Source organism: Macadamia integrifolia, chromosome 2 (assembly GCF_013358625.1).
Source record: "Macadamia integrifolia cultivar HAES 741 chromosome 2, SCU_Mint_v3, whole genome shotgun sequence".
NCBI classification, from domain to species: Eukaryota; Viridiplantae; Streptophyta; class Magnoliopsida; order Proteales; family Proteaceae; genus Macadamia; species Macadamia integrifolia.
The window spans coordinates 27556676-27578835 of record NC_056558.1 but is presented as its reverse complement, the minus strand read 5'-3'; the positions used below and the strand labels follow the sequence as shown (position 1 = coordinate 27578835).

General features: G+C 37.9%; 2 protein-coding genes across 3 annotated transcripts in view; one reads left to right on the top strand and one right to left on the bottom strand.

Moving 5' to 3' along the window:
• LOC122090698 (biotin carboxyl carrier protein of acetyl-CoA carboxylase-like) overlaps positions 1-5642 on the bottom strand; it is a 10472-nt gene extending 4830 nt beyond the window's left edge. The window contains exons 1-5 of one of the 2 annotated variants that reach the window (XM_042660383.1): positions 5545-5642; positions 5164-5358; positions 2947-3026; positions 421-480; positions 50-283 (exon numbers count right to left, since the gene is read on the bottom strand). In XM_042660383.1, coding sequence (XP_042516317.1) covers positions 50-283; positions 421-480; positions 2947-3026; positions 5164-5278 — 489 coding nt within the window. In that variant the 5' untranslated portion in view covers positions 5279-5358; positions 5545-5642. Of the gene's footprint in view, positions 1-49; positions 284-420; positions 481-2946; positions 3027-5163; positions 5359-5544 lie in introns of those variants that run through there. The other variant, XM_042660373.1, reaches the window with a different exon arrangement.
• Positions 5643-10750: 5108 nt separating this feature from the next.
• On the top strand, positions 10751-17248 carry LOC122092254 (sphingosine-1-phosphate lyase-like). The gene is made up of 7 exons (XM_042662587.1): positions 10751-11002; positions 12343-12358; positions 14392-14499; positions 14672-14726; positions 14799-14945; positions 16344-16422; positions 16971-17248. The coding sequence occupies exons 1-7, from the start codon at positions 10766-10768 to the stop codon at positions 17091-17093; spliced, it is 765 nt and encodes a 254-aa protein (XP_042518521.1). The 5' UTR covers positions 10751-10765; the 3' UTR covers positions 17094-17248.
• Positions 17249-22160: the final 4912 nt, after the last annotated feature.

The window sequence follows — 22160 nt, the reverse complement described above, 5'->3', positions numbered from 1 at the left end:
GGGGGGGGGGGGGGGTGGTGAATAGGTAATATTTGGAGTTTGGGCTCACTCTTGGAGATTGCAGTATTACCAACCCTTCATCCACAGCTTTATCAAGCAAGGTCTGTATTCCACCTGAGGATGGTACTGATTTAGAGATGGCTAACGACGGTGTAGAAACTGATCCATTTAAATCATGAGTCTCTGCAGTGATGCTAGAACTGGTTCGCACTGAGTTTGACGGAGGTGGAGGTTCACTTTTCCCAGACAAATCCCTCGTCACATAGAGCCTGAATCCACTAAGCTAGGCACAACAGAGAGTGAAAGGGAAATGGGGGGAATGTCAGTTTTTTTTTTGGGTAAGGATGTCAGTTTACACCTTACAAGAGAAAAGGGTATGAAAATTGTTTTCTTAAAGCTTTTAAATCTAGAACCGCTTACTTTCAATTCAAATTCTGCAATAGAAGAGGTATCACAGATTGTTGTTACCAAGGATTGCACCTGTAAACAAATCATGGAGATAATAATACATCAAACTTTTAATTAATCAGAAGTTATAAAAACAAAATCTTTTACCGTATGTAACTTCGAGTAAAAAGCATTACTGTTGATGCCAGAACAGGAATTATACCATATATGTCTCACGCAAGAAGCTATAACACAGAAAAAGGAAACCTGAAGCTCTTACCGAGTGGGTTGAAAAATGTATGAACACAGAGGAAGTCAATTTACTGTTTAAATTTTAACTAACATTGGCAAGAATGTTTGAGCCAGAATAGAACAAGTACATTTTGAGCATAGCTGCCATTCCCATTACATGCTTTGAATTATTCCATTGATATATAGTTAGTTACTGCCTTGGAAATTAAGTAGGTGATATACAACTAATGAAGGGCTCCAATCTCCAGGTCATGAGTAACATTAACAACTATGCCTTTGACTGAAGGTTGAAGTAACATGTCCACTAGACAGGGTGTTGTGATGCAGGACAATGATCAATTCCACTATTAGTGGGCCCAAAGTAAGTTCAGAAAATGCCAGAATGATCTTTCCCCACTGGAAAACAACTAAAAATTTCGAAATAATGCTGAAATAGTTGAAATTTTAGTATGTCAAAGTATTTTTTTCAAGTATGAACAGAAGTATCTCAATTCAAGAAGTCATTCAATTGATCTGGTTCTTCAGCAATGCAGGAACGCAAAACTGGAAAATCATTAGCTTGGAGAACCAGTTATACAAGCTCCACTCAGGATGAGACTGTGGTTTGTTGTTGTAGTTATAGGATTATCTAGCCCTACAATATTCATTAGATTTGCAAACACCATAGTATTTCCAAGAAGTGCAATCAGGCTACTTTTTTAGGCTGAAAACCAGGCTTTAACAATTAGAACATTCAGAACAGATTCAATCCAAAATGTTGATTGGTGATCCCAATAGGATTAGGAAAAAAAAAGAAGGATATCAACCCAAAACAACATAAGAAAATTCAGAAATTCAACAATTAAAATTATGCACTCTCGCATGCCCAACAAGTGAGAAAACCAGCAGTAGCAACCCTTGGCCAGCATCAAATAGTAAGAATAAAAAATTAAAACCAGATATTCCAGCAAGAAAAGACTCCAAGTTTTCTAATCAGCAACCAATGAAAATTGACAATAGCATAATTGATCAAATAACAAACCCATGTCTATTTTATAGATTAAAGTAGCTCCAAATTTTGTTAGGACTCCAACTTATAATAATATTACTAATAAAAACCAGTGGTAGCACCTCACGGCCAGCGGCACTAGCAATAACAAATAATTAAACCAGATTTCCCCAAGAAAATGCCCCATGTTATCTTTATCAGTAACCAATCTTAATGACATCAGCATAATTGATCAAATAATGATCCTACTGTCAATTTTATAGGTAGAAATAGCTCCAAGTCTTCTTAGGACTCCAACTTCTAAAAACAATGTACCAATTTGGCTGTACTAATTTGACTCATTACATTTTATCAAGGCACATAAGTGCTTGAACCCTTCCTAAACAAAGAAAAATAACCAAAAAAAAGTCAATTTCTAATTAATTAGACTCTCCCAAAATGGTAAGGAAAAAAGATCTGTGGATGGCTTACCCACATTTCCTTATGTGGAAAGCACACAATAGTTTTTTTTTTTTTGGTAGAAGAAAACACACGATAATTGTGTCATGTGGAAAGATGATGGGAATTCTTATGCAAGGAATGGTCTAGATTAGCCACGTATCAAAATTTCGGGCTTTATTTCAATCATTTACCCTCCCATGTATGTCCAAGAACCCCCACATCGAGTCATGGTCAATGGGCACTCTTGGAGTCCTGAATTTTTCAATGCTTCATTTTTCCACGTGGAAAATTCCGTTTGGGCTGAAACATGACATGGGGTCTTACCACAACACAAATCAGCCTTATCCCAACTAAATGGGGTCAGCCTGTCCACCAAATTTCAGCTGTCTCACTAATGTGGCACAATTAAGTGTGACATCCACATAATGGAATATATGTACCCATCTACAGGTCCTCAGTCCAAATAGTAATTATATCACAGTTTGAAACCTTTTAATTCAAATTGACTGCGATTTTGATACAGAAGCTTGGATTCATAATATTTTGGTCTCATTGAAAATATAGTTAAGCAAGCTTTCAAAGGACACCAAGATACTTTAAGAAAACAAGTTTTGACCATCAAGTACGAGACCCAAAGAGAAGTGGTAACAGTAATGCCCTCGATAGTTCAAAAAATAAAACCGCCAATATGGCCCCACACCAGGATTTCGTTGTATGATAATTCATAACTTAATATAGTTAAAATGCATTGTGATTTGTGACTATATAAGTCTATCATCAATTTAAATGCAACAAAAAATTTCACAGGTGAATCAACAGGAGAGGGAACAGTTCAGGGTTGATACCCTACAGAAGTAATGGTATCAAGGGCTACTCACCTCAAATGAATTTGGGATGATTTGGCTTTTCAAGCTGTTGGATTTCTTTTCTGCTGAACCCTTCTGTATAGTAGTGGTAGCTGTTTCTCATCATAAACCACAACAGACATCAATTCAGTTACACAAATAGATGAACAAAGAGATGACTTACATTTAAACATAAAACAATGACAGGTTCCAGCACATGAGAATTTCTAAAATGTCAAAAACATGGATGTTTCTTGCTAAGTTTGCAAGGCTCCCTCAACAAAAAGCTCAAGAAATTATCCAGAACTAAACTGGGGAAGAAACAACCTCTACTCTTCACAGAACAGAATATGGAATCAGTCTTTTAATCAAGTTTTGAGGTTCGACCTCTATGAAACAATGAGAAAGAAGAGATGAGTATGGGAAGCAAGGATTCTATTGGTATCTAATATAACATGCACCATAATGAAATCTAGGCATGGATGCAAGTTTCTGAGAACTTTCTTTTCTTTCCTTTTCTTCAGGAGAGGTTACTTCCAAAAGAGATTGTGAAAACGTCGGACTTCTATTTATCAGATCCTCTTGCAAGTTGCAAATGAATATTCTCCCAATTATATAGTTTTTCAACTTGAGAAGACATTATCAACAAGGCTTCACTAACTTGTTGGAATTTAACTACTTTAATAGCTGTGGAAATCACCAACTAAACTAAAACCCGTGGTTTGTTCCCGAGAACTTTCTTTTCTTTCCTTTCCTTCAGGAGGGGTTACTTCCAAAAGAGATTGCGAAAACGTTGGTCTTTTATTTTATCAGATCCTCTTGCAAATGAATATTCTCCCAATTATATAGCTTTACATCTTGAGAAGACATTATCAACGAGGTTTCACTAACTTGTTGGAATTTAACTACTTCCGTGGAAGTGTGACCCAACCAACTAAACTAAAACCTGTGGTTTTTCTTGTACAATAAGAAGTCTTTGAATTGTAGTCTGAAGTTACCTAAAGAAAGGTTTCCGAAACCAGCAAAGAAAACAGGGTCGCAGACAAGGGATTTTCCAGATTTCAGAAGAAATCTAATAACACAAAATCAGAGCAAAATACGTGCTCCAAAGTCGATCAAGCAATCTATTAATAGGACAGGATAGGTGGTTAAGATCTCAGGACCATATTTTAACAGCCTATACCGTCCTTTTAATAGAGGCTTCAACCAGACTTCGGAGCCATCTGTTTCTCTGATTTTATGTTATTAGATTTCTCCTGAAATCTGGAAAATCCCTTGTCTGCGACACTATTTTATTTGCTGGTTTTGGAAACCTATCTTTAGGTAACTTCAGACAGCATCAATAGTTATCAAATCCAAACCTGACCCTAGAAACCATGGATCCTACTGCCTTGTTTGATGTCCGCTAACAACTTCAAGTCGTGCAAAAGAATTTGCGAAAAGTTGAAGCAGATCTTGAAAATTCTCAGCAACAATTTAACGAATTTCAGAGGCAATCGCAAGTCACATCCAGTCGCATGGAAACTTCCTTTGGCAAATTGATCTCACTTATTGAGCATAAGGTGGAAGAGCCAAAAGAGAGTTGTTGGTCGACGAATCCCTTGAAATCAAAGGTCCTCAACAGGAGCCCATGATCGGAATTGGAGACGAATTGATCAAAGATCCAACTGAAGATAAAGAACATCATAAGGAATATTATATTAAAGAGGAGAAAATCGAGATCATCTGATAAGAAATCATGATATCTTGGTGATATCTTCATCTGATTAAAAAGGCTAGGGCCCTTGCAGAGCAAGGTCACCTTTCTTCTTTATTTTTAATAAATTTACCTGTTACTTATACAAAAAAATCTGTGCAACCTTAGCTTCATCTTGCTGCATCTTCCACTGACTTGTGTGTCAAATGGATTAATTGTCCCAAAGCCAAGGGATTCTTAGTTTGTATCCCTCATAGGGACAGGTTCTCCAAACCCTCAGATGCCTTGGACTATGGACTTGGCTTCCACTAACAGAACCCTGAATCTTGGTACTTTTGGGTAGTTCAGGGAGAAATCAAGAGATCCAAACACAACTCATGCAAACAATCTATTTATTCTCAGAATATTGATGAGTGGACCTTTTCTGTTCCTTTTTTTTTTTTTTTTTTTTTTTTTTTTCTTTTTGGCAGCAATACCGATGTGTAGATGGAGTACAATGTTTCCATTAAAAAAAAAAATCATCATCAATCTGGATGATTGTAAAATGAACATACTTTTAGTTTCAGAAGATGATTTGCAGCTTGTGGAAAATGGCTTCTCAGATCTGTTTGACAGCACCAAACCTGCAAATCGTAGTTGTTTCTGCCTGGTCCAACTTATTGGATACATTTGTAAACTTCCAGATGGGGTCCTAGCATAGAAAGAGTGAAAGTTTGACAATTGAATATGTGTAGCACCTCCCAAGCTACCTGAAGGAGGAAAATAGAAAAATTCAGCTTACAAGATAAATCTCTATTACTTCACATACATGCTTCACTTACGGAGATTAAAAAGTTCCATAGACCAAAAACATAGCAACAGAGGAACCTAACAAAAATAGAAAATCAATATACTAATTTAATTCACAGATCATTTTGAAGAAACGTGAATCTCACCATAAGTATGAGAAACAATCCATTACAATGAGAAGGAAGCATTAACAACTTAGAAAGCTGAGAAACTTCAACTCTCCCCGCTAAACCTTATCCCAACTACTTAGCGCCGACTACACACTTCCTATTTTACCATTCCACTCTTTAATACAATAGCTTCCATAAACTCAAAATCCATTATGTCACATGATACTTCTGAAGCCCACGATTCAGTTCATTAAATAAGCATGGTTTTAAGGACTGCTACTGGATTAGCCAGCTTGTCCAATCTGGATCTGTATCAATCTGATTCATTGTATGTAGTTGATTAACCAATCCACTAACACTATTTGGCCTTTTCTACTTGAACAATCCAATTGTTTTTTGGATGGTATGATCTAGAATGATCCGGATAGGTATTGCCTGGTTAATCCCATTCCAATACCGATCCTTAAATCCTTGTTACATAGAGATTTTTCATCAGTCCATCACAGCCTCGAATGGATAAACTAATAATGGTGATGCAGTACACTGCAAGATATAATATATGGAATTGGGGGTTGACTCTTCAGTCAGGCCCAAATGGAACCACCAGTGGATCTAGATGACCAGGTTATCTTGAAGAGGAGTTGAACGTTCTGCAACAATTTGATCATTCAGTCATTTTTTGTTTCATATGGTCCCCCCATGTTTCAGCCTGGTCTGATTCCGTTATTGCATGGTCCAGACTATTTATTAATGTTTGGGTTAGTTTTATGAATTTTCCAGCGACAGCAATATTAAGTCATTATTAGGATGCTTTTCAGTGGTTAGGTCCTAATTCAAAGACAAAATAGAAATAGCAAAGGCTCCTAAACTTAATAAATAAATAAATATATATAGCCTTCAAATTCCTTTGTGTGATTATTTGAGAAAAGTGATTTTATTCTCCTTTAATTGTTTTGCATGTGTGTAGTAGCAAATATTCAATAAGTGCCCTGACAACCAAAGAAGATCTAGCATTTGATCTAGTAAATAGAACATATTTACTATGTGGTTCCAGGTGCCGTTGCGTCATTCAGATCTGCAAAGTGGCAGGGACTTCAACTGTACTTTAGGGGTGGTAGGCTTAATAGGCTCGAACCTACTAAGAAGGGGTTTGTTTGCAAATAAAAGGTTGTTCATCTTCAACCTCAGGTCACGACAGAAAACAAAACGATAGAAACTCAGCCGAAAGGAGAAGCTTTAGATCGATGGAACTCCATCGATAGGCCACGGTTTGGCCTGAACCTCCAAACTAAGGCTGCCAACCCTAAGGTCTTATGAATCCGAAAGATAAGCACCTCAAACAAGAAGCAAGAGGAGCTGTGTTGTCCTAGCTACTCAGGTCTGGCGGTAACAGGGGAACCAGATCTGAACCTCTTGTTAGAACTTCCACTAGATGTCAAGTATAGTGTCAAAATTGTGCAAGGTGAGTCGTTTCTATGAGGAGACCAAGGATTAAAGTATCGGTATCGGTCGCCGTATCGGTCGGTCAAAATTAAGATACGTATCGGAGGGTATCATATCGTATCGGAGATACGCTAAGATACGCTAAAGATACGCACATAAATAGATAGGGAACACATTTTTATACACTTTTGCATAAAAAAACAGTTAAAAAAAGTTATATATAACATGTAGAATGCATAAATACTTAAGTGGAGGGTATCGTATTGATAGACAAATATATTGAGTTGAAAATGTTCAAAATGATGAGGGTATGGTATTGATAGACAAATATATTTTTTTGAGAAAAATCAAAATTTTCCATGGAAGTTGTAGAACACTTGTTTTTACATAACATATAAAAAATCTAAACATTTTCAATCATTGAGCATGAGTAGATCTAAGAAATTTGAAATAAATTGAAACCCTCATTTTCTCTTGAAAAAAGTTTGAAATCCTTATAAATCCAATGATTTCATGTAATAATGATGCACAAAATGTGATTATAAGTATGATGAACTAGTGGTGTCAATTCGTGGCCCGAACCGACTAAACCGATCGGGACTGACCGTTTATAGACCGGTCCAGCCTGGACTGTTTATTAAACATGTCGGGCTTGAGCCCGGACCTTTTATTAAACGTGTCAAGCTTAAGCCCGGACCGTTTATTAAACGTGTCGGGCTTGAGCCCGGACCGTTTATTAAACGTGTCGGGCTTGAGCCCGGCCCGTTTATAAACGGTCGGGCTTGAGCCCGGCCCGTTTATAAACGGTCGGTCTTGGTTTTGCTACTTGGACCGTCGGGCGCCAGACCGAGACCGACCGTTTAACACCCGATCGAGACCGGCCTATTGTGCACTGGCCTAGCCCAACCCTTTAATGATTGTAGAATACCTATTTTACCCCCCAAATTAGAAAGTAAAAAATTAAAAAGTAAAAACATGTTCATATTTTAAATAATGGTTATAGTTGGTATCATTTATTAATTTATTGTCATTTTTTTGGGTTTGCATGAGTGGGCCAGAATATAAGAGCACATTTTAAAGAGGGTCCGTTTAAAAACCGGTTAAAGCCCGTTTAACATTAAACATGTCCGTAGCCCAATTAAGGCCCGACTAAAGCCCGATTAAGGTGGCCCGATTATAGCCCGAGGCCGACCGACCGAATATAAAGTGTACCATGCCCTCAATAACTAAGTCCGATTAGTTAAATGGGCGGACACGGTGTAGCCTTTGAAAGTCTTTAAGCCCGATTAAGCCCGATCGAAACCGAACCGACCCGTCCGGTTGACACCCCTATGATGAACCTTAGATTTGTAAAAAAACTTGAAAATCTAAGGTTAAAGTTGAAAAAAGTGAGTAAAGATTCAAGAACTTACTATTCAAAATTTTCAACTTTCAAGTTCAAGGTTCTTCTTGGACTATGTTTTTCTCCTTCTTTGAACCATTCACTTCGACAATGTTTCTTTCAATCTACCATTTGAGTCTCCAAAAAGGTGTGTGAATCAAAGGGGAAGAAAGAAGAGAAATATAGAAAACTATTGGTGAGAGTTTGAAGTGTTTGTTCAAACAATAAAAGGCACATTCACGGGAATTTTCATATTTTCAGTCGATACGTACCNAAAGTCTTTAAGCCCGATTAAGCCCAATCGAAACCGAACCGACCCGACCGGTTGACACCCCTATGATGAACCTTAGATTTGTAAAAAAACTTGAAAATCTAAGGTTAAAATTGAAAAAAGTGAGTAAAGATTCAAGAACTTACTATTCAAAATTTTCAACTTTCAAGTTCAAGGTTCTTCTTGGACTATGTTTTTCTCCTTCTTTGAACCATTCACTTCGACAATGTTTCTTTCAATCTACCATTTGAGTATCCAAAAAGGTGTGTGAATCAAAGGGGAAGAAAGAAGAGAAATATAGAAAACTATTGGTGAGAGTTTGAAGTGTTTGTTTCAAACAATAAAAGGCACATTCACGGGAATTTTCATATTTTCAGTCGATACGTACCGATACGGTACCGATACAGTACGATACGGCTCGATACTGTACGATACGGTCGATACATACCGATACGGTACCGATACGTACCGATACTCTCGGGAATTTCCAGATTTTCAAAAGTTCGTATCGTAGAGTATCGTACGTATTGGTACCGATACGATACGGTACGGTACGATACGCACGATACAGCGATACGTAAAAGGGGGCCCAAAATTCCCCGTAGCGTATCGGTATGTATCGTGCCGATGCCTACCGATACGGATACGTATCGGCCGATACGGCACGATACGCACCGATACTTAAAACCATGGTCACCGCCAAGATTAGAAACTAGGATTCTGTTGGTATTTGATTTTAATGACTTGATTTTTCTTCCTTGGCGATGGAACACAGCGACGGAAAACACCAAAGCTGCAGCGATGAAGAAGGGGATTCGCGATGGAGGAGGAGGTTTAAACCTTATTTCGTGTTAGGAGGGTAATTTGGATATGAAATTACATGTTTGAAGGATGACATCATCACTTAACAATGAGATTATCTAACGGAAGGGATATGATTGGAATCTTCAACTGAGGGGGGGATTAGTATTTATAAAAGTACTTGGGACTCCTAGAGAGGCCATTGTCAAATATTATGGCCTATCTCAACCACATTTGCCAGCATTTGTGGGATTTCTTCCAATATTTCTTGATGGTCCCTATCCATCCCTGTTCTTTGAATAGAATTGTATTTTCAAACAAATTTCAACCTCCAAATTGGGAAACATTTCAATGAAATCTGATTGCCAACAACTGTGATGTGGCAGGAATAGACAATGCTTCGGCAATGCCCTCCTAATTTCCTACATTTGTTGGTACTATGTCAGAATCATAGTACCAACAACGTGAGGAACTTCCGTATTTTAAGAGAGTTTTGTTTTTTGGGGTGAGGGCACTTTGTTCTGTTGAAAATGTAGCTTCCAGTTATTAGTTCTAGGTCATCCTCCTTGTTGTCTCTTGGGTGGCTTTGCTTGTTAAGTGTGTGATAACTCACTTCAGGTTGTTTCTTTGTCTTGGATCAAAATGTATATTGAATATTACATGTATATACCTACAATATTTAAAACACATATAAACCACTTACTTTTCTGTGTCATAGACAAGTTATGTATACTTTTAGTATATGTGGCAGCGATTCTGGATGCCATACAGCCCATACCTAGGGGAAGGTTTCCACCATTTCTAGTTATAATCTCCATGTGGCCAGGGGTTTAAAACTTGGACTCAGGTGCTGATGAGACTCTGCTGAACCTGATCCAATCCCCACTTGATTCATTGGAGTTGGGCTGCTCCTTGGTTGAATGTTGGTTGTGAATGTGGGTAAATTTACCATAGCTCGAAATGTTTCTTAGTTACGACGTGTTGGGGCCCAAATTTTGAGCCATATCATTACCTCTTAAAAGGAAATCATACTTGATCCTGATCCTTTTTTTTTTCTCCCCTTTTTCTTTGATAAATGGAGATTTTATTGAAGAAAGGCCTGCAAGATTTATTGAGCCCACAAAGCAAGCTAACCATGGTAAGTTTCACCCAATTTCATGCCATGGAGGAGACGATATAGTCAATAGAACTAACTTTAGATGTCCAATATCAGGCAAATTTGAAATGATCATAGTTCTGCAATAAAGCATTTTCAAGTTCTAATCTCTTTGAACTTTTCATTTATTAAATGAACCTGTAGACCTGCTTGACTCTGAATTTGTATTCTATCGTCTTATAGGGATTACCAAATCATTACTCTTATGGCCAGTTTAAGTTTTTTCTCTAATATTTGTTGCCCTCGTTTCATCAGCACTTTAACCTCTTTGGTTTCCTTTTGTGCATGCACATGTTCTCTTGGCTCTATTTCCAGGTACCCAATTCGACCTTTTGATTTTTCTGTTAAAGGAGTAACGTCAATATCTGTGGATGTGCACAAATATGGTTTGGCTCCCAAAGGAACAAGTATTGTCCTGTACAGGAATCATGAACTTAGAAAGGTAAATTCTAGATTTTGTTTAAATTTTGAAATAATTCCTTGTTCAATTGGAGTGATCACAATTTTGGCGTACCATCTTTTTTCTTTTTTTTTCGGTTGGTGTAAATTGACAAATGGTATGATTGTTGCCTTTGGACACAAACAATTTGAATTGGGTTTCTTTTGCCCTGTGAGTGCAATATCAAGGTGGGTGTATGAAATGCATTATATGCAATTGGTTTGATACCCTTGGCAGCATAAAAATTGATTTTTTATTTTTTTTTTGGGTGGGGGTGAGTGGGTGGGTCATTGCATCTGCTGGAATTGGTTGGGGTATGTTATCATTGGGGAAGAAGGGTTCCTTATTGAAGGCGGGAAACTAAAAATTGAAGGACTGAAAATGGAAAAAAAAAATTGAAGATGCCACATTATGGAATGTAAGTGATCAAGTTTAGATGTGACACATATTGAATTAACAATGGATGTGGACAACATCGATAGGACATGTATCTTGTGTTCTGAGGATTATGATCCACCTCTGAATGGTTCCTGCAAGTTTTCTATGACCGAACATCATGGGTGGATCAATTTATGGTCATCTAGATCTTGACAGTTCAATTCAAATCCAATAGTAATGCATGATTAGATGACATGATTACATCATATTGATTTACAGTGTATGTGATGGCTTAGCCTCTTGGCTAGGACATCCTTGATAGTGAGTTATGATTACTTTAAATGAAACAAATATGAGGAAGTGCCCTCGATCTCTCCCTTCTAGACTTTCAATGGATGAGGCAAATAGGTCAAATGACCCTTTCTTTCTTGTCGAGTGAAATATGAGGATCAGGAAGGAAGTGGTCCTCTCTCTCCCACCTCAGCTCCAAGGTCTTGCAGACACACTAAGAAGATGACACAAACTTTGCTTGATTTTCTCCACCATCACTGCTTGTTTGTTCTCACTTTCCTGCTCTTAACCTCCATGGCCTTAATTCATAGTAGCTAGTGAGGTTACTGGAGGGAGGGTACAGATATGTGATGGTGTTCTTGGGCTTTTTGGCCAGCTCCTATGGGATACAGGCAGATAGCTTCCTACGGTGTACTAGTTAATTGCAATTAGATCTGTAGAAGCCATAAATGGGTTGGAGTGTGGAAGCTTTGTCTCTCTTTGGGCTCTTTAAATTGAAGAAAAAGATATTTTGGAACTGCACTTCTATGTTATTAACTTTCCTTATTCATGGGCCTCCAAATTTCTACTTCATATTTTCTTTTCATGCCATTTCTCTTGTGATACTCATCCTTTTCCTTTCCATGTTTGACATGCAACTTATTTGTTGGTTCTTTCCTGCACTTCTTCAACAGCACCAATTTGTTGCTGGTAAGCCCTCTGTCTTACTTTTATACATTAATACAGTAGTAATTTTTGGTAGTAGAAGTATTAGCTCTATGCTTTTTGTATTACTGGTTCAGTTATTTCCTTAGTCTTTGTAATATTTTGGGTATTCATAGTGGTTTGAGTAATATATAATCAGTTAATTATTTACCCACTCCACCTTCCATGGAACTTTAACTTAAACTTTTTGGTTCAATACCAATGAAGCCAATTTGGAATAGAAATAAACTGTCTAGCTGGGCTCCTTTGTTTGGCTAATAATGCCAAAATGTGGGTCACTTCATTTGGTTGATCTTGGGGCATATATAAATGTTGCAGACTTTAAAAAGCAGACATAATGGCTTGGAGATCAGATGGAAAAATGTGGCCATTGCCTGGCATTTAAATGGTTGGTGATCTCCTTGGCATCCATAGCCAGCGTTACATAGTTGTTTTTGAGAGTGAGATTAAGCCCTCAAACATTGGCCATAAGAATTCTGTATAATCAGAGAATGTAACAGGTCTCATTAGCCTGTGTTATTTTGACCTACTGCTGCCACGTGGAGCTCAGTAGCTGGTTTGAATATTTTTCATTCACCACTGAATGTGTCTTTGACCTGCTTCTCTTTTTCTTCCCCTCCTTTTAGACGGAAGTAAGAAAGGTCAACAGGCAGAAGAAACAGAAGATATCTTCTACCATAAAAGGTGAAATACCTCTTGAGGGATCACTCTCTCGCAACAGTTAGACTGATCTGGTTTAGACCTAGTTTGAAGGCAGGCAGCAACTTGATTTGCTTCTGGGAACCCATTCTGGACTTTGAACTGATGATGCTTTCTGGAAGCTGTATTATGAATATACTTAGTAACTGATGAAGTACTCCATGGTGGGGCTGATGAAGCTGAAATGGCACTGAGACCATTTCTGAATGGCTTCCCAGACAGACATCCTGTAAGCAGCTTTTTGTCGCGAGAATAATGCCACATCTAGCATTGCTTCTCAGAAACCATATGGTTGTGATTCATCTTGTTCGAGCCAATTTCTCGTGTTATGGACCTATGGTACACAGAATCAGAACACGTGGTTGTGGTTCATCTCATTCAAGCCAATTTCTCTCAGTGTTATGGTACACAGAATTTGCATACCTAGAGATGGGCTATGATAACAAATGTGACCAGATTGCGTCTTTTACTCTTCACCTCTCCGCCCCTCCTCTCTGTAGGATGGGTTTAGAGAAGCAACAAGACCGGGCCGGGCTCTGTTTTCAAAAACCCATGCCCTGCCTGGGGTATAGAGAAAACCTCAAGGTGGGTTGTGATATCCTCAGCATTGGCCAGGCTGCACTGGGTCCAGTTTCAGACATTTCCAGGTTTGTGCTTCTGTTCTAACCCCCATAAATAGTGGGGGGGGGGGGGGGGGGATAAAGAGGCAATAACCCAGGCATCACACTTCCATTGTAGTGTAGCCATTTACATTTTTACAGTGTACAAAACAGCCTCTCGACATTCTCGGGGTAAGGCTGTGTAGTTCTCGAACATGCGAGAGCCTCGTGCATCGGGTACGCCCTTTACACATTCATTGCTTGGTACGAAATCAAAGGTATATACTTGATGTAAATATGATACCCAACAAATGGTCTGTGTATGTACATATATGTACAAAAAGGTACACATGAACTATATAAATATTCTCTATGTATATAAGTGCATATACTATATATGCATATAAACTACTCTTCTTCTACTATGTGTAGTAGGCCAGGCCCCAGCCCAACATTGGACCTGTATTTCCCAACCCTAGCTCAGACCGCAGGCTGAAACCCAGCACAGGCCCTGGAATATTGAGTGGTCCTCAGGCAGGCTCAGGGTTTATTGGGCCAGACCATTAACTATTTTTACAACCAGAAAGATATGTCGGTTATGAAGTTATGCCTCTATCTTTCTTTAAATTTGTTTTTGAACCTGTGATCAGTACAGTGTCAAGCAATTTTATTGATTTTCAATTCACTTATTAGATTCCTCTTCTGCTCTTTGTGTAACAGTAACTGAATGGACTGGTGGGCTGTATGTTTCTCCATCCATTGCTGGAAGCAGACCTGGGGGATTGATAGCAGGGGCTTGGGCAGCTATGGTGTCTCTAGGACAAGAAGGTGAATGAACACAAATATCCTTGTGTGCTTTTTAGAAAAAATTATTCTTGATTACCTTCTATCATCCACTTTCTTTGTTTTTCGTCCCTATTGTTGCTGCTGTTGCTACTGTTATTCTCTGTTTTATCAAACTGCCATGGATGATGTGTAATGGGATCTCTTTATTCTGTAGGATATTTGGAGAATACAAGAGAGATCATGGAAGCATCAAAGAGAATACAGAAAGGGTAAGGCATTTTTCCACTTGAAACAGTCAATAGTGTTCCAAGTTTCCACTCTTAAAAATTGCTTGCTTGCAGAATAAAGGAGATTCCCGACCTTTTTATTGTTGGAAGGCCAGATATGACAATTGTAGCATTTGGGTCAAAGTGCGTAGACATATTTGAGGTCAATGACATGATGTCTTCTAGAGGATGGCATTTGAATGCATTGCAGAAGCCTAACAGGTACACATTTTTCCTGTGAGGCGATTTAAGACTATAGGTTTTATATGCTGCAAGAATACTTATAATGCAGTGACCTCTTATTTTGGCTGGTTTAGTCGATTTGGCTGTGCCTCAGCTGAAACCTTTTTGTGGCCTTCACTTTTCTACCACGTTTAGGTATCTGTTGAAACCCAAAATTTTTGGTCATGCTCTTCATATTCTCATCCAATCATGGATTGAATTCCATTCGACATGTCATTTCCTTACAACTCAACTCAATTAAGCCTTATACCCAAATGGACTTTGGCTACATGGAAGCCATATTTGATTTCAAGCCTAATCCATGCATTTCTTTTCTGCACACTTCTCCGAAAGTCATTTTAGGCCGTCCTCATGCTCTTTTAGCTCATTTAATTTGAATCATAGCACTCATCTTTATGGCGCATTAAGAGGTTGTCTTTGTATCTACCAAAAAAAAGAGGTAGTCAAATACTACCTTTCAACTTATCATGGGACAGAGCTATTCCTTATTTTAGTTATTTTTCTGGTTTTATGACTCATCCATCGATTCTCTGCATCCTTGTCTCAGCTACAGTAATTTAATATGTTGTTTCTTTACTGCCTGAAATTCAACTCGATATTTCACTATTGGTTTTGTCGATCAAGTAACACTCTAAATGCACCTCTTCACTTTATCCACCCTATAATTCCATGTGCGAAGTCATCCTCAATTTCACCTTTTTTATTTTAGTGATTGAACCCTTGTATCTAAAGTTTTCCATTTTGAGGTATCTACCTGTCTTTGTTTCATTTCTCACGCCCCACTTTCAGTCCTATTTTTAACATTAGCTTATCTTAAAACGTTTTGATTCCAGAGCATATCTCCATAATTCTTGTTTAGCATTTATCCTTGCCTTTTCTGGCCCCCACCAAAACTGGTATCATCAGCAAAAAGCATATAGTTCCCTTGTCACTCTTCATGAAATCTTTGAATTTCAACTCTTTTTGAGGCATCTGGACTGTTGGTATATCATGGGAACAAACTCTTTACATGTTGGGTCATAAATTTGAGGTAGACCACAAAATCTTTTACATGTGGCCTATTCTGGGGATTCCATCCATCCAATAGTCAGGGACCAAATGATCAGGCCACATGGCAGAAATGGGCGAAGTGGTCAGAAAAGTTCCTTGCAAAGCGCAGCCTAGGAACAGATTTTTATGAGTAGCCAATAACATGTAGCCTGAATTTGGTGATCCTAATTCATGGGACTTTTTTTTTTTTTTCCTCTTTCTGCTGTTGGGTTATAATAATTTGTACTCTTGTTGTATACTTGTATATGGAACCAGTGTTGGTTTTTATCTTCTTGATAGTTTTACTTGCCAAGAAAATTAAGTTCTTTACCATGTCCAATGTTTCAGCATTCACATCTGTGTGACCCTTCAACATGTACCTGTTGTGGATGACTTCCTCAGAGATTTGCGAGAATCTGTGCAAACTGTAAGTCACTTTTTGGCAACTGATCCAAAATGACACTGCTGATGAGCTACGTGCATATTACTTTAAATAAGTTACAATTCAAATTTGTTCTTTATGGAAACTTAAGCACTATCCTAGATAAATTTATAATTTATAAACTTGAAATAATATCTTAAGCTGATGATGGCATTATTCTGGACTATTACATGAAGAACATAACCCCGACTTCCATGTTGTGGCATATGAGCTTGTAAGCTTAGGGCTTGAAGTGTCTCTTAAGCTGACCCAATGCATAAGCTTTGCAGCTTTACTGCCTTTTAGGGCACTGGTTAAGTGATCTGTGATATTACTCTTCTTTTTCTGGCTCATGTCTCTGCTCTGGTTTGATGTGCTTCATGAACCTGTGGCTGGAAGAGATGGGAATAATACCCCATTTTTGTAGGGTGTAAAGAACCAATGAATCATGTTGTATATTTGGTGTTTTGCACATACAAGAACTGATATGCACTTGTCCAAAAGATAAAAATAAAAAATGCTGATTGCTGTTTCACCTCTTTTCTTTTTCTTAGGTAAAAGCAAATCCTGGTCCAATTAAGGGAGGACTTGCTCCAATCTATGGTGCTGCAGGGAAGATGCCTGATAGAGGTACGGTTGAGGACTTACTGTTGAACTTCATGGACAGCTCTTGCTAGCAGCACCAACATCATTTATAGCGACATTTGGTTTTCCAATTCATCAGTTGGAACTGTATCAGAACCTGTCAATTGATTATTTTTTTCTCAGTTCCACACAATTATTGATTTTTTAGAAATCGATTCAACAATGGAAAGATTATTCATTCCTCTTATTTACTAAGATTCATGTGGTTATTATGGGATATAAAATCTGTTATCTTCAATTTTGTACAAAGATACATGCTATGAACTCTGTTTCATTGCAAGGTTGGACATTTCAAGTCTGAATGCAGGAAGTCATCAAAAGGAGGTGCATTTTTTGCTTTCAAGTGCTCATCAATGGCTGCTCTGGAAAGCATATGTTCTTTGGAAGACATGTTCTCTTGAAAAATACTAATAAAATGTCTTGGCAATGTGGCTGGGATCCAATCTTGCATTGTGGGACATGGTGTACAAGGCTGCTCACAACCATGCCTGGTGTTAGCACCATTGGGATACTATGTGCTTGACTAGGGCTAGCAACGGAACCCCGTTGCCTGCCTGACCCATGTCACCATACGTCCATACCCCCTTGGAGGGTAAATGTGAAAATTCTCTACCTTAAGCTGAACTGTGAAGGAAATGATAAAGGCACTTATACCCTTTCGTTTAGTGAGTTTTTGGATCACCTGCCCGTACTTGTATTCTTCACTTATGGTCAGGTAATTTGCTTCAATAGATGCTTTTCCGTGCACTTTTGATGGCAGTAGGTGCGTCACATGTCATCACCTTACTGTACGTGAAGAGAACACGAATGGGTTGGTCACGATCAGAGATTTTACATTCCTCACAATTAAGAAAAATTTCAAATGTTTTTTTTTTTTAATGGAAAAAGTGTATCTGGGCCTGCAGCGTATTATATGCTCAGACACATTGTAATTTTTTATTATTTATTTTAATGAAAAAAAAGTGTAATCAATGTGATTGGGCGTACAATACGCTGTAGACTCAGAAAACCCTTGCCCATGGGATTTTCTAAAAAGGTGACACATAATTCTTTTTTTTTTTTTTTTTACTTATTTATCCTTTTAATACAACATTTTTTCCCTAAAAATGTACAATAGTGAATTTTTTTTTATAATGATATAATGATAAGTAGTAAGATTATTTTTGAAAATCTTTTTCTGACCCTAATTAAAGAATTATTGAGAATAAGGAACATTTAAAAGGTGTAAAAGACAATTAGACCAAACAACAACACAACTCAGCCTTATCTCAATTAAATGGGATCGGCTACATGGATCCAAGGGCAAAAAAAAAAAAAAAAACTTTTGGACATCCTACTTACGCATCAGCAACCTGTGTCATAACCCTCCAAGTAGCTCTGTTCGATACCATACTTGGGTGAAGACTTAACTTTTGCACGTCTTTTCTTACCAACTCATCAATGGTCATTTTTGGCATGCTCCTAGCCCTTTTAGCTCCATCCATTTGCATCTGGTCAATCCTTCGTACTGAAGCATCCAAAGGCCTCCTTTGTACATGCCCAAACCATCGTAATCGACACTCTCTAAGCTTATCGTGAATTGGGGTGATTCCTAGATCGGTTCTAACCTGTTCATTTCTTATTCTATCTCTCAAGGTTTTGTCGCACATCCATCTCAATATCCTCATTTCCACCACATTCAACTTATCTACATTACGCTTCTTGACTGCCCAACATTCTGCCCATACATCATAGCTAGTCTTATAACAGTCCTGTAGAATTTTTCCTCAAGCTTTAGAGGAATTCGTAGATCACATAACACTCTAGACACACCACTCCATTTCATCCATCCGACTTTAACTCTGTGGAAAATATCATTATCTATCTCACCTTCCTTGTTTAAGGTAGAGCCCAATTATCTGAAGCAGTCACTTCGCGTGATCTCTCTCCCCTTAATTTTCACTCCCTCACCATCGATCCTCAATCGACTAAAGTTATACATCATATATACCATCTTCGTTCTACTTATCTTAAGACCTCTCGATTCCAAAGTATACCTCCATAGTTCCAACTTATCATTAATTTCAGCCACCGTTTTACCGACCAGAACAATATCATCTGCAAAAAGCATACATCATCGGATCTCTCCCTGAATATCCCTGGTTAAATCATCCATGATAAGAGTAAATAGGTAGGCACTCAATGCGGATCCATGATGTAGTCCGATAGTAATTGGGAACTGAGTACCTTGGCCTCTCACTGATCTCACACTGGTCACCACATCACCATACATGTTTTTAATTATATCCATGTATTTACTTGACACTCCTTTCTTCTCTAAAACCTACCAGATTAAATCTATGGGGACCCTGTTATAGGCCTTTTCAAGGTCCACAAAGACCATATGAAGAACCCTCTTGTAGGTTCTGGATTTTTTCATAAGCCTTCTAAGGAGGTAAATCGCTTCTGTAATGGATCTCCCAGGCATGAACCAAATTGGTTCCCAGAGATATTGCTTTCTCTTTTTATGCGAACCTTTATTACTTTCTCCCAAAGTTTCATAGTATGGCTTATAAGTTTTATGCCTCTATAGTTGTTGCAGCTCTGGATATTGCCTTTATTTTTATAGATTTGGACGATAACACTTCTTCTCCACTCATCCGGTGTATTTTTTGTGTTCATGATCTTGTTAAACAGTATGGTTAACCAAACAACCCTACGTGGTCCCAAGCTCTTCTATACTTCAATTGGGACCTCATCATGACTTGTAGTCTTCCCTACCTTCATCTTCTTTAGGGCTTCAATAACCACGGTCGCTCTTATCTTGCTACCTATGGTTCCTATTGTCAAGTAGAATACTCGAACCACTCCTATTAAGGTTGTCTCCATTAAGTAGGTTACAAAAATATTCATCCCATCTCTTCTTTATGTCATCATCATTCACAAGCATCCTACCCTCCTCATTCTTGATACAATGAACATGGTCAAGATCCCTACTCTTCATTTCCCGAAATTTAGTTATCCTATAAATAGTCTTTTCCCCTTCTTTAGTATTTAAATTTTTATAGAAGTCCTCATATTTCCTCGCCCTTGCTTTCTCCACAATCTTTCTTGCCTCGTTTCTGGTGGCCTTATATCTCTCTTTATTTTTAGCTTCCCTAGTCCTTTGCTAAATCTTAAAATTATCTTTCTTAGTCTTGATTGCAGCTTGAATTTCCACGTCCCACCACCAAGTCTCTCTAGGGGCCAACTTAGTACCCTTAGACATCCCTAGAACCTCTTTAGCAACTTTCTTAATGCAATCCGTCATTTCATTCAACATCGTGTTGGCATCCCCATCACATTCCCACTTCCCATGCTTCACCACATTATCTGTAAAAGGCTTCATTGACTCACCTTTCAATCTCCACCACCTAATTTTAGGACAAACATGTTTCCTTGGTTTCTTCTTTGATAAACAGAAGCACAAGTCCAAGATCAACAATCTATGTTGAGAGGTTAAACTCTCCCCAGGGATGATCTTACAATCCTTACACATCCATCTGTCAGACCTTCTAGTGAGGAAGAAGTCTATTTGACTAAAATGCTGTCCACTTTTGTAGGTAATTAAGTGTTATTCCCTTTTAGCAAAAAGAATATTTGTAATGGATAGATCATAGGCGATTGCGAAGTCCAAAACTAAGGTTCCCTCCTCATTCCTCTCCCCAATTCCATACCCTCCATGCACCTCTACATAACCTCTTATCTTTGCCAATGTGTCCATTCAGATCCCCTCCCATAATAATCTTTTCATCTGATCCAAAACTATGCATCAATTCATCCATGTGTTCCCAAAATTGTAGCTTGCAACTCTCATCCAATCCTACTTGGGGAGCATAAACGCTAATAATGTTGACCACCTCTTTATCTAACACCAACTTTAAGGAAATGATCTTATCTCCCACTCGTTTAACATCTACCACTATGCCAACACCACCTCTACCACTTTGGTCTCCCACATACCCAAGTTTAAAATCGTCCAATAGCTTAGCTTTCATCCCTTTCCATCTAGTCTCCTGGATACATGCAATGTTAATTCCTTCTCCTCCTCATAACATCTATCAACTCCAAACTCTTGCCCGTCAATGAACCAATGTTCCATGAGGCACAATGAATCCTCTTAATATAACCAACATTCCTTACACGCTCTTGTACATGTTGTAAAATAGATCGATGCCGTGTGTCGTATGCGTGAGATGTCTTGACATCAGGAAAACAAGACATAGGACACAGAGATTGGTAAAATATAATAAAAAAAAATACGGGGATCCATGCAAAGGGTGGATTGGCTAAATATAATATGATGTTGGATGCCTACCTGACGCACCAAAATAAAACTAAATATCATACTATTATATAAAAGCAAGAAGTGGTAAATTTTTCACTTGACTATTTTACCCTTCTTTCTTTCCCCTCATTCCTTTTTATTTTCCCATAATTTCTGGTATCCTTCTTTAATAATTAAATCTCTCTAAAAATTTATTTCTCATATTCCTCTCTCTCTCTCTCTCTCTCACTCTCTCACGTCCCCTTCTCTCGCTCCACTTTCCTTTTCTTCTATACTTAAAACTCTCCTACCGATAGGAAACTCCTTAGATTCTATCCTATTATTCCTATCCCCCTCTTATCTCTCACATTACTTTCCTACTAATTAGAAACTCCTTAGATTCTATTTTATATTCCCCTTCTCTGTCTTATCACTTTCTATAAAAATTAAATTAAATCCCTTCATATAAGGAAGATAGCAAATCTCTTTTTCTTTACTTTCTTTCTTTCTCTCAAACGCCTCCACTTTCCTATAGAGTCACTTCTCTTTCCTTTTCTCTCCCAAATTCTTTCATTATCCATGATCTTCCCTTTTATTTTTTTTTATTCATTTATTTATCTATTTATCTATTTATTTATATATTTTGAGAAAAAATAAATTCCATTATATAAGGAATAATAATTCTCTTTTTCTCTACTTCATTCTGTCTCAAACTCCCCCACTTTCCTATAGTCACTTCTCTTCCCTTCTCTCTCTCAAACTCTCCCATTATCCATGATCTTCCTTTCTCTCTTTTTTTTTTTTTTTTTCTTTA

Excerpts from the sequence above, each read along its gene's own strand:
- LOC122092254 (XM_042662587.1), top strand. The coding sequence starts at position 10,766 with ATGGCCAGTTTAAGTTTTTTCTCTAATATTTGTTGCCCTCGTTTCATC. Across the intron at positions 14,727-14,798 it reads TCAAAGAGAATACAGAAAGG|AATAAAGGAGATTCCCGACC; the intron begins GTAAGGCATTTT and ends GCTTGCTTGCAG. Across the intron at positions 14,946-16,343 it reads GCATTGCAGAAGCCTAACAG|CATTCACATCTGTGTGACCC; the intron begins GTACACATTTTT and ends CCAATGTTTCAG.